This window comes from Microtus pennsylvanicus, chromosome 14 (assembly GCF_037038515.1).
Source record: "Microtus pennsylvanicus isolate mMicPen1 chromosome 14, mMicPen1.hap1, whole genome shotgun sequence".
NCBI classification, from domain to species: domain Eukaryota; kingdom Metazoa; phylum Chordata; class Mammalia; order Rodentia; family Cricetidae; genus Microtus; species Microtus pennsylvanicus.
In genome coordinates this window covers 43,890,162-43,902,597 of record NC_134592.1, presented here as the reverse complement: position 1 = coordinate 43,902,597, position 12,436 = coordinate 43,890,162, and the positions used below count along the sequence as shown (strand labels likewise).

At 44.1% G+C, this 12,436-nt stretch overlaps 1 protein-coding gene across 1 annotated transcript; it reads left to right on the top strand.

The window, feature by feature from the left end:
• Positions 1 to 1,100: 1,100 nt before the first annotated feature.
• Tomm20l (translocase of outer mitochondrial membrane 20 like) lies at positions 1,101 to 12,433 on the top strand. The gene is made up of 5 exons (XM_075947855.1): positions 1,101 to 1,236; positions 1,332 to 1,375; positions 6,618 to 6,699; positions 11,278 to 11,420; positions 12,316 to 12,433. The coding sequence occupies exons 1-5, from the start codon at positions 1,101 to 1,103 to the stop codon at positions 12,367 to 12,369; spliced, it is 459 nt and encodes a 152-aa protein (XP_075803970.1). The 3' UTR covers positions 12,370 to 12,433.
• Positions 12,434 to 12,436: the final 3 nt, after the last annotated feature.

Below are 12,436 nucleotides of genomic sequence, written 5' to 3'. Positions count from 1 at the left end.
CACATAGACTTTCATCAAAGTAGCCCACTTTTAGGAATTCTGTAGTAATTATCATTGTATCTATCAAAAAGGACACGGACAAGTTGCAGCACTGTTTGTAACGAATGAATGCTATAGCTTATCAGAATGGCCACCCCAGCGAAGTATTTGTTACTTGGTTGGATTATAGCTAATCTTACTCAAGCGTTGGTAAAAAAGACCAACCGTAATTTATTTTTGTGGCTGCTTCATAACTATTGTTTTGCTGCTGTTATGAATCGTAACGTCTTAGGTGACCCCTATGAAAGGGTCGTTCAACTCCCAAAGGGTTCGTGACCCACACGTTGAGAACCACTGAGCTAGCGGCTGCCACAAATTACAAGTATCAGGACTGAAGGAGGTGGCACCATGCTCTCTTGGTTTTAGTGATAGTTTCAGGCTGTAGATGGCTGTCAGAACTTACCTAGTTGTATACTTTAGATATGTGTAGTTCACTGTGTATCAGCCATTTCTTTGGAGCTGTTGAACGGGACAGTTAGTATTCAGTGTAGAACCATGCTTTGGGATCTACTATTTATACAATCTTAGTTTGAAGATGACCAGACCGTTATCGGGATCATGGCACACATGCATTCAGGCAAAACACCTATTCATCTATGTAAGAAGAAAAAACAAAATTTAGTTTTTTGTCTTTATCTAGGTTATGATATTTGGGGCGAAATCTGACTATTTTTGTTGTGTTTGCTAAATAAACATAAAAAAGCACCAACAGAATAACAATTTTGTTTGCTTGCTTGTTGTCTCCTAGGCTATTGCTTCTGAATCCTTTCCCTCTCCTGACTTACGGTGGATGGAGAACTTGGATTGCCAGTGCTCCAGGCATCCAGGAGACCAGACTGGCTAGCACTGCCTAGGGCTGGCCTGAGATAACCCGCGCTGCCCTGGGACCAACTGAAGCACAAGGGAAACCCAAGCAGCCAAAGTACGCGGGGATGCCCCTGCCGCGGAAATGGGTCTTGTCTGGAGAAGCCTAGGAATTCTGAGTCCTGCGGCTCTGGGTTCGGGACCCCGGGTTTGCCCACGCGTGGCCGGCCCGCGCCCAACGCTCGCTGGGCAGCCCAATGCCCAGCGTCCGCTTCGGATTCGGCCTCCTGGCGGCCCTGGCAGCGGGTGGTGCTCTCGTCCTGCTAGGCTACTGCGTCTACCTGGACCGAAGGCGGCACAGAGACCTGGCGATCCGGCGCTGCCAGCGGGACCGTGAGTGACAGCGGGGCCGAGGGCGGGCGGCCGAGCCCGGGGCGGTCCCCAAGCCGGCCACTCGACTCCCAGCCAGCTCATGCCTGTGTTTGCAGAGAGAAGAGCTGGACAGTCCAAGGCCCAGGCGGAGGCCAGGCAGGTGAAGTGCAACAGACCCGCCAAAGAGCCTTCTAGAAGCCCAAGGGGAGTCCTGCCAGTGCCGGACACCTGCTTTTATCGTTTTATTTAATCGTTTTATTCTATTTTATTATTTATTTATTTATTTACAAAGGAGAAGCAAAGGAGGGCAAAGTGGGTCTGATAAGGACACAGTATGAGGGACTGGTGAGACAGCTCAGTGGTTGAGAGCGCTGGCTGCCTTTGCAGAGGGTCCAAATTTGATTCCTACCGCTTATATGATGGCTCACAGACCCCATCTGTAACCCAGTCCAGGGGATCCAACACCTTCTTCTGACCCCCAAGAGGCACCAGGAATGCGCATGATCAATGATAGACATGCTGGCGAAATACTCATACACAAACAACAAAACAACGTAGTTTTTTTTGTACATTTGCTTTGTTTTTTAAAGTACGAATAGGGCCTGGTGCACATGTGTGCTTGGGAAGCTGAGACTGGAAAAAGGAGTTCGAGGTTAGCCTGGGCCAAACAAAACATCACAACAGAAAGGCGTCTATAAAATAAATGTAGGAACAGGCACTTTTTTACTTGGAAGAAAGAAGAGAGACTTGGACCTTCCCATATCCTCACAGCCAGTCAACAAGGAATATGACTGACTAGTTTTTTGTTTTGTTGTTGACAGAGGGAGAGGGTGACCCACATATGAAAGTCAGAACACAGCTTGAGGGGTCCATTCTCTCCTACCGTTGGGTCCCAGGTGTCTACTCAGGGGCCAGGTTTGGCTGACAGTGCTTTTACTACGAGGCCGGTTCACTATCCTGGATTGGTCATTTTATTTATATTTCTCTTTTTAACTTTCATGTGTGTGGATGTTTTTCCTGCCACATCTATGTAATCTATACATTACATACATAACTGGTACCTGTAGGGGTCAGAAGAGGGCCTCTGATCCCCTGGGACTGGAGTCACAGAAGGTTGTGAGCTACCATGTCGATGCCAGGAATTGAACTTTGGTCCTAAGAAGAGCAGCCTGGTGCCCTTAACCTCGGAGCCATCTCTTCAGACCCACCCCCACTGATAATTTTTTTTAAAATATTTATTTATTTATTATATATACAATATTCTGTCTGTGTGTATGTCTGCAGGCCAGAAGAAGGCACCAGACTTCATTACAGATGGTTGTGAGCCACCATGTGGTTGCCGGGAATTGAACTTAGGACCTTTGGAAGAGCAGGCAATGCTCTTAACCACTGAGCCATCTCTCCAGCCCCCACTGATAATTTTTAAAAAGAATTTGGTCATGTTGATTATTGACTCAGCTTTAGTTAACTCCCATGAACCCAAAATTGCAAGAATACCTAATCATCTTTCAGGCCTGGGACCTATTTAAGGTCCAATTATGAGACACTAAGATAGAACTGGCAGAGATAATAATAACAGCGGTGTAAGAAGAACCCCAAAGCAAGGCAGTGGACAAAGCCAGCGCATGTAACAGGATCCTAGAGAAAGACAGCATTCTCAGTGTGGAATCAGTACAGCGCTATTCAGTTTGGTTAAGCTTAGTGTCTGTAAAATGATCCTTGGCTTCTGGATCTGCAGTTTGAGCAGGTTTGGTGGGGGAATGACACCTTTGCTCTACTCAGCTGCAGCGAGGCGGGCTCCAGGCGAGATGGTGAGCCAGTCATCCTTGCTTGCCAGTTGATGCTGGGTGTTTACTTAGAGGGAGTGGTTTGGGTTGTCAGGGGTAAGCAGGCAGGCACAGATACTCTACATGCATTGAACACAGAAGAGCGGTGTGCTGGAGAACATGCAGATGGGAGAGCTGCCACGTAATGCCTCTTCTCACGGCCCCGAGGACGGCTCCGTTTCAAGCAGGGAGGAATGGACTCCAGCACACGACAGAGAGACAGCGTTCTGAAAGGAGATGCTAAGATGGGGAATATTGTTGTGACTGGCTTTTTTGGAAAATGCAATTTTTCTGCATAAAGCTTTGGGGTTGTTGCCGAGTCTGGAATGATACTGAATCTGGAGCGTGGTATCAGGGATGCCTTTAGGACTGAAGGTGCTACACACGCATAACGATGCAAAACAGGGAATATGCCAGGCCTGATCACTAAGTCAGTTTGGAAAGGAATCACCATGCAGAACTGTCTGGTAAAGCTGAGCTAAGTAGGACAGAACCTGAGAGGACTTGCTCTGAAGCCCGGGCTACGGATCCAGACTTAGGAAGCCAGTGCTGATTTCTGGGCATTTTTAAAGAATAAAAGGAAGAAAAAACCAGAGAAACAAAATTCTTAGATTGGGGCTGGAGAGATGGCTCAGAGGTTAAGAGCATTGTCTGCTCTTCCAAAGGTCCTGAGTTCAATTCCCAGCAACCACATGGTGGCTCACAACCATCTGTAAAGAGGTCTGGTGCCCTCTTCTGGCCTGCAGGCATACATGGAAGGAATGTTCTGTATACATAATAAATAAATAAATAAATATTTTTTTTAAAAAAAAACAACCCTTAGATCGATCAGGCATGGGTCTGTTAGAAGGATCAGAAAAGAGAATAAGGCCAGGCAGTGGTGCTCACCTTTAATCCCAGCACTTGGGAGGTAGAGGCAGGCGGATCTGTGTGAGTTTGAGGCCAGCCTGGTCTACAAAGTGAGTTCCAGAAGAGCCAGGGTTGTTACAGAGGAACCTTGTCTCGAAAAACCAAAATAAAATAGAGAGAGAAAGAGAATAAGTTATTTCGGCAGCATAGGGAATAGCAATAGAAACCAGAGTCTCTGGTGATGGCGGTGGCGGCTGGCCAGAGCAGAGGGAGCCTACCTGGGAAGGACAGGCAGTTCATGATATCTAGATAGAAGACCGAGACAAGAACAAAAAGAACAGAAAAGGAAAAAGCCAGAGTATTTGTTGGTTTTTAAGGAAGCAAACGGGGAGTGTTGGAGGAACAGGGCATGTATGTAGAGGTGTCTTTCCCTGAGCAGGTTCACCTGGGCAGGGTCTGATACAGCCCATGTATCCATAACTGTTGCCCTTGCACTTTGTGTGTGTGCGTGCACGACTTGACTTTTCCTTATTATTAGAGTAGGCTTCTCACAGCCCTGTCTGTGTTTACCCTTCATTGACTTATATCCAGAACAGCATCTGGCGCATTGTATTTGTCCATTTGTACAAGTACAGGGAGACAAATGGGAAGTGGCGGTACCCACGGCATGCTGTGGGGAAGAGATAGCTGAGTGCAATCCTGGTGTCATCTTGGAAGGCTTTGAATGACTAACTGAAAAGTCCATACATTTTTCTCTTGTGGGAAACAGTTGTGGTGATAACTTATTTCAGAGAATTATTGTGATTTTGTGATTACCTTTTTATTTTATTTTTGGTTTTTTCGAGACAGGGTCTCCTTGTAGCTTTGGAGCCTGTCCTGAAACTAGCTCTTGTAGACCAAGCTGGCCTCGAATTCACAGAGATCCGCCTGCCTCTGCCTCCCGAGTGTTGGGATTAAAGGTGTGCGCCACCACCACCTGGCATGATTACATTTTAAAAAAACATTTAGTTTTATTTTGTGTGCGTTGATGTTTTACCTGCTTGCATGTCTGTGTGAGGGTGTTGGAGTCACACAGTTGTGAGCTGCCGTGTGGGTGCTGGGACTCCTCTGGAAGAGCAGTCAGTGTTAACTGCTGGGCCATCTCTGCAGCCCCATAATTACTTTTTTCTTTTGTTTTTCGAGACAGGGTTTCTCTGTGCAACAGCCCTAGAGGTCCTGAACTAATTCTGTAGACCAGGCTGGCCTCAAACTCACTGAGATCCACCTGCCCCTGCCTCCTGAGTGCTGGGATTAAAGGCGTGCACCACCATTGCTTGGCTGATTTCTTTTTTAAAAAGACAACTGTGGTGTCAATATGGGAGATGAGATTGGTAGGTGGAGGGTTAGAGACAGAAAAGCAAGTCTGCATTAGAAACAATGAAAACCCAAATGACTTGAAGTATGATAGACGAAGAAGCAGGACTTTCAGATTTTTTTCACATAATTGTTAAAATAACTTTTTCATTGCCTAGATGCATAAACCAAAAGAAATACTTTCTCTTCGCACCTCTCTCTGCTGGAGCTTCCTTTCCCCTCACACCAGGACCTTGCTTTCCCGCCCATGCTTCACTGGCCCAGGAGAAAGGAGAGTGCAGACAGAGGTCAGCTGTATGTGGTGGGCATGTCTGCAATCCTATTGCACTTATTGCACTTAGGGATCTTAGGCAGGATTGTGAGTTCAAGGTCAGCCGGGGTTCCGTAGCACAACTCTGCCTGAAAAGGGCAGGGAGAATACTCAGTAGAGTTCACCCAGCAAGTGTGAGGACCCAAGTTTGAGCCCCAGAACCTACACTGACAAACACCAAAATCAAGAACAATAGAACTGGTTGTGGTGGCATGTACCTAAAATGCCAGTGCTTGGGAAGTAGATAGGCAAATCCCTGTCTCAAAAAGCAACGTGAACTTCAGCAGTGGTGTGCATGCCTTTATCCCAGCACTCAGTTCGAGGCCAGCCTGGTCTATAGGTTTAGGACAGTCAGAGCTAAACAGAGGAACTCTGTCTCAAAAAACAAATAAAACAACAACCCCGGGGGGCTGGAGAAATGGCTCAGAGGTTAAGAGCACTGACTGCTCTTCCAGAGGTCCTGAGTTCAATTCCCAGCAACTACACGGTGGCTCACAACCATCTGTAATGAGATCTGGTGCCCTCTTCTGGCATACATGAAGGCTGAACACTGTGTACATAATAAATAAATAAATCTTTAAAAAAAAAAACCCCCAAAACAACAAAATGAAAAAAACCCCTACACCCTACATTGTGTCACTACCAAGGTCTGCTATTCAAGGTGGGGCTACTAAAATGGAGACGGGTGGCGGTGGGCATCTCCACCTAATTGATGCTGTGCTTTTTTCTTGCTGCCCGAAGTTGTGCAACTCCATTTTAGAAATTGATTAGAGAAACATTTGTCACTCATGGGATTTGGAGATCAGAGGTGTCTTTTATGTTCTTTATCTTTGAGATAGAACCTCATTTTGTAGTGTTGGCTGGTCTGGAACATTTTGAACACTAAGTTCCATCACCTGCCTCAGCCTCCCAAGTGCTGAGATATGTCCACCAGCCTGGCCTAAGAGGCACTTCTCTTTTAAATGTGTGTTTTATTTGTTAAGAGATACTTTAAAGATTAATTTTACAGTAACTATGTACCTTACATTCATTACTCATCATTACATATTTTATAAATCCTTTAGTTATGGGATCCAGCAAAGAAGGAGAAACTACAAGAATTTTTTTTGCAAGAGGTGCAAATGGGAAAACTTTGTTTAGCTAGAGGTAAGAATAAAAACATTCTCAGGTTTTTTGTTCATTTGTTTTGACTTTCTGTTGTGGTTTTTCCACCAGGGTCTCACTATGTAGCCCTGTCTGTTCTGGAACTCATTTTGTAGATCATGCTAGCCTCACATTCAGAGATCCACTTGCCTCCAAGAGCTGGGATTAAAGACATGTGCCACCACATCCAGGTATTTTGTAAATTTTAAAATCATTTTTCTTCAGAAAACTATTTAATTAGCTAGGCATGGTGGCATATGCTTACAAACCCAGTACTTGAGAGGTAGAGGCAGGAGGACTGAGTTTGAGGCCAGCCTGGACTATTACATAGAAAGGGAGAGTAAGAAGGAAACACTGGTTAGTATCTAGTATCAGGTAAACTGGCTAGATGTGGTAACCAACTCACTGCAGTTTTAAAAGTTGTCTCCGAATCTTGTCTTGATGTTACTGTCCCCATGTCCATGTTAGAATTAGCATTGCTATGTTGAATCTGAAAAGCATGTCGATAAGGGACACCAAGACAAATATCAAAAAGTTTAACTTCATTTAAATATCTCAGTAAATGAGGGGACTGGTGAGATGGTTCAGTGGTTAAGAGCACTGGTTGCTCTTCCAAAGGTCCTGAGTTCAATTCTCAGCAACCACATGGTGGCTCACAATCATCTGTGATGAGATCTGGTGCCCTCTTCTGACCTTCAGGCATACATGTAAGTAGAACACTGTATTCACAATAAATATTTTTAAAAAAAATCTCAGTAAATGAAATTTCTGAATTATCAAATATTGAGAATCAAAACTTTTAACCTGAGTATGGTAGAACATACTTGTAATCTCAGAACTCAAGAGGCAGAGTTGAAATACCTGTGAATTTGAGGCTAGACTGGGCTACAGTGTCTCCAAAAGATCACCTAAAATGCATTATAAAAATTTTCCTAGCCGGGCGGTGGTGGCGCACGCCTTTAATCCCAGCACTCGGGAGGCAGAGGCAGGCGGATCTCTGTGAGTTCGAGGCCAGCCTGGTCTACAAGAGCTAGTTCCAGGACAGGCAACAAAGCTACAGAGAAACCCTGTCTTGAAAAACCAAAAAAAAAAAAAAAAAAAAAAATTCGGCCAGAGATGGTGGTACACGCTTTTAATCCTGAGTTTGGCAGGGAGAGGCAGGAGGATTTCTCTGAGTTCAAGGACAACTTGATCTACCTAGTGAGCTACAGGATAGTCAAGCTTTATACTTAGTGTGAGACCAAGAGGGACCTATAGTTCATGACCACTTGCTTTAATTTTTATCTAATTCTAGAAGCACCTGAGGTCTCAATATTGTTAGTGGCGGTAGGTGATATGCGCTCTGTACGAACAGTGTATGTGCAATGCTTTCTTAATTTCCCTGCTGAGTGCCACCAGGGAAAGGAATCTGCTGTACCATAGATAATGGATAACTGATAACGATGGAGAGTAAGCTTTACATTTATTAAGTAAAATGTATTTTCTGTAGCATGAATTCTAATTGTTCTTAATAATAAAAACCTGGAATCAGATATAGGGTTAATACTGAACAATCAGAGCAGCAGAGTAGCCAACCACTAGAGTACTTACTTCTACCAATGCTCAGCCCGAATTAAAGGCGTGGGATCCCAAGTGCTGGGACCACCTTTGTGTGAGTTGTGTTTCTCTTTTAGACAGAGTCAGTCTCCTGTAGCTCAGTGTGGCCTTGAACTCAGAGACCCCTCTTTCTCCTGGGCACTGGGATTGAAGGTGTATGCCACCACTGCCTGGCCTCTATGGGTAACTGTTGGCATAGCTCTGAACTCTGATCTTCAGGCAAGCTCTGTTAGATCATAGGACAGAAGGGGAGTCAGATCTGGAACTGGAGTTACTGAAGGCTGAGCCACTGTGTGGGTGCTGGGAATTCAACCGAGGTCCTCTGGAAGAGAAGCCACTGCTCTTAACCACTGAGCCATTTCTCCAACCTCCAGACAGTAGTTCTTTTTTTTTTTTTTTTTTTTGAAACAGGGTTTCTCTGTAGCTTTGGAGCTGGAACTAGCTCTTGTAGACCAGGTTGGCTTTGAACGCACAGAGATCTTCCCATCTCTGCCTCCCAAGCGCTGGGATTAAAGGCACGCGCCACCTTGGATAGTCATTTTTTTAAAGATTATGTATACAATATTCCTCCTGCATGTACACCACCATGCCTGAAGAGGGCACCAGATCTCATTACAGATGGTTATGAGCCATTATATGGTTGCTGGGAATTGAACTCAGGACCTCTGGAAGAGCAGGCAGTGTGCTTAACCTCTGAGCCACCTCTCCAGCCCTCAGTCATTTTTAAATGAACTAAAATTCAACTTTAATGAAGTCAGAACTGACATGATGATATAACAAGAGTAACTCTGCATAAGCTAGTGGAAGTTATGCTAAACATCTCCATTTCTTTCAAGTCCCAGTGCAATAAAAAAAATATTTAATGTGCACTGGCATTTTGCCTGCGTGTGTATATGTGTGAGTTGCCATGTGGGTGCTGGGAATTAAACCCACATCCTCTGAAAGAGCAATCAGTGCTCTTAACCACTGAGCCATCTCTCCAGCCCCTGCAATCTTTTTATTCATAATTCTGTGTACTTGTCCTAAACAGGAGTCCTCAAATTGTATAAACTAGGGGTTCATAAGTTAGGGCACTTGCTAGCTGTGCACTGTGTAGCTAAGTGGTGGAGGTGAGACATCCACATAGAACCACCTAGATCCTTCCTGGACATGGGGAAATTAAAATGGACAAAACCTCCCAAGTTTAGCTTTTATTGAAGATGTGAGGCGTTATAATTTGAATTGTAATTTTAAGTCAAAGGGGGAAAATGTCAGGTTGTTTCTGTTAAGAGCTTACTGCACAAGTGTACACTGTATGCACATGCTAGGCCTAGACATGCAGTAGACTATACCAAGTACACTCTTCAGTGTTCATGTGACAATGACATTCTCTAATAATGATGCCTCAGAACTGATGAATTATTTTAGAACATCTATGGTGCCGTCACAAAACTACGCATTTTTATCACATTTTATTCCCAAAGAGCTATTACATATTAGTTTAAGCTTCTAGGTGGGTAAGGTACAAATTTGGGAATGATTGAAACAAAAATGCAAACGCATTTATTTTTCCTTCCCAAAATTGGCTTAGAGCTAGGCGGTGGTGGAGCACACCTTTAATCCCAGCACTTGGTAGGCAGAGGCAGACAGATCTCCATGAGTATGAGGCTAGCCTGGTCTATAAGAGCAAGTTCCAGGACAGCTAGGACTATTACACAGAGAAATCCTGTCTTGAAAAACAAACAAACAAACAAAAATTGGTTTACAAATCTTTTTTTCATCAGAATGTGTAATTGGTGTTAATATATATAAGTCTTGTTTGGTGCTTTGATACCACAGTTATTTTTTAAAAGTTTAACCACAGAGGCAGGGGTTTGCAAGCGTTCCAGGTCAGCCAAGACTGGCTACATGGTGAGAACTTTCCTCAAAACAACCAAAATGGGGCTGGAGAAATGGCTCAGTGGTTAGGAGCACCAGCTGCTCTTTCAGAGGACTTGGGTTCCATCCCCGGCCCATGTGGTGGCTCACAACCATCTAACTCCATCCAGTCCCAGGGGGATGCAATGTCCTCTTTTGGCTTCAACACCATGTTTATACTGCAAAGACACAAATGGAGACAACACCTATACATACACATCAAATACATTTAAAAAATAAACACACCAGATGTTCCGTCTCTCATACTTTACCAAACATGGATGGTCTACCTCATACTAATGAAGACTACAAGATTAAAAAACCTTGCATGGCCACCCTCCATGCCCCAGACAGAGCATTCCCAGTGCAAGAGTGCACATCTCAAGTGAGTAAACTGTGTAATCTAATTATTCAGATGCCTAGTGCCCCCCACCGGTGCTCTTCACTCATCATAGCCATTATGTTTTTTTTTTTTTTTTTAAGCTTTGGTGCCTGTCCTGGAACTAGCTCTTGTAGACCAGGCTGGCCTCGAACTCACAAGAGATCCGCCTGCCTCTGCCTCCCGAGTGCTGGGAATAAAGAAGTGTGCCACCCCTTGGCTGATATGTATTTACGTTTTAATGCTTGCTGCTTTCTTCGTAATTTGTAGAATATACATTTTAAAGAGTATTAAAATTTTGCCTAAAGTCTGGCGAGATGATCAGCAGTTGGAGCGCCTACTGTTCTGTTACAGACAGAACACTAGTTAGCCCCTAAGAGTTCTAGTCCCAACCAACATTTACATCAGGTGCCTCACAACCATCTGTAACTACAGTTCCAGAAGGTCGGGTGTGGTGGTGCACATCTTTAATCCCAACACTCAGGAGGCAGAGGCAGGAGGATCTCTGTGAGTGTGAGGTCAGCTTGATCTACATATCAAGCCAGGACTACATAAAGACCCTACTTCTAAACAAAACTAGTTCCAGGGAATTGGGCTTCTTTTCCGGCCTCTACAGGCTTTGTACTTGTGTACACATAGACCACTCCCCGTAATTATTAAAAATAATAACCCTTTCAATTTCTTTCTTAACCTGTACCAATCTGTTTCAGGAGAGCACGGAATAGGGGTTGAACATCTCACCAATGCCCTTTTAGTGTGTGGGCAACCCAAGGAACTTCTGACGTTTTACAAACACACACTCCCTCCTGAGGTATTTCAGATGCTACTGTACAAAATTCCCCTTATCTGCCAGGTGAGCACGTACTTAATTATCCTGTGGAACATTATATAACCAGGTGAACTTGATTACAGAGAAATAAATGACTATGGTTGTGGACTCCAAGGTTCTCAAGTACTATCTAGTTCTGGTTCTACTTTCATTAAGGTAAGACTAGCTTATTTTCTGTGTTCTATTAGAGCGAATTATGTACTTTACTTTGTATGTGTTTCAACATTTCAATTTTAAAGCAGAATGGTACTTGTCACTAACGTTGACAAAACAGAGAAATACCTTCGTAAACCTAACATACAGGGCTAACAGTGTGCTGCGATGTGACTTTAGATTGGTAGCAGATAAAGTCCATTTAGAAGCTCTTCCTTTTGCCAGTTTGGGTTAAAAAAAAAACAAAACAAAGTACTTAGATTTAGTCGTTAGAATTTTCTGCAAATGTTGAATCTGCTTCAGAATTTATTAGCCATAAGATACAAATTCAACTCTGGTTCATTTTACTCAATTGGTCACATTAGCTGCATGTTATTATTTACACTCAAACCATTCATGTTGGAGTGTGTGTGTGCACGCACTCAGGCACCATGGCATATGGGTCAGGGCAGGAGCTATCTGGGTAGACAGTTCTCCTTGCACCAGGTGGTTTCCGCTGCTGGGACTCAGGCTGCCAGGCTTGGTACCAATGCCTTTAGCTGCTGAGCTCTCACTAGCCTGGACTCTGTTTTTAAACAAACTGTAAGGCTATATTAGAGCATAACAGCCATAAACATTTCTGAGCTAGCCTCAAAAGGGATGTTGCCTAAGGATCTTTAAAGTGCAGCCAGGATAAAACGTGCACTATCTAATGTGACAAAAGGAGCAAGGAAGAGTAGCCATGCCTTGGAATAACTAGCACATAACTGTTTTGTGTATCTACCAGCAACTTGAAGCAGACATGTATGAACAGAAGTACTTAAAGGATTATCCTGACTGAAGCATCTCAACGCATCACAGCCCAGACAGAATAGTGTGTCTGTACAGTAAAAACAACCGCTCCGTGA

Excerpts from the sequence above, each read along its gene's own strand:
- Tomm20l (XM_075947855.1), top strand. The coding sequence starts at position 1,101 with ATGCCCAGCGTCCGCTTCGGATTCGGCCTCCTGGCGGCCCTGGCAGCG. Across the intron at positions 1,376-6,617 it reads CCCAGGCGGAGGCCAGGCAG|TTATGGGATCCAGCAAAGAA; the intron begins GTGAAGTGCAAC and ends TAAATCCTTTAG. Across the intron at positions 11,421-12,315 it reads AAATTCCCCTTATCTGCCAG|CAACTTGAAGCAGACATGTA; the intron begins GTGAGCACGTAC and ends TGTATCTACCAG.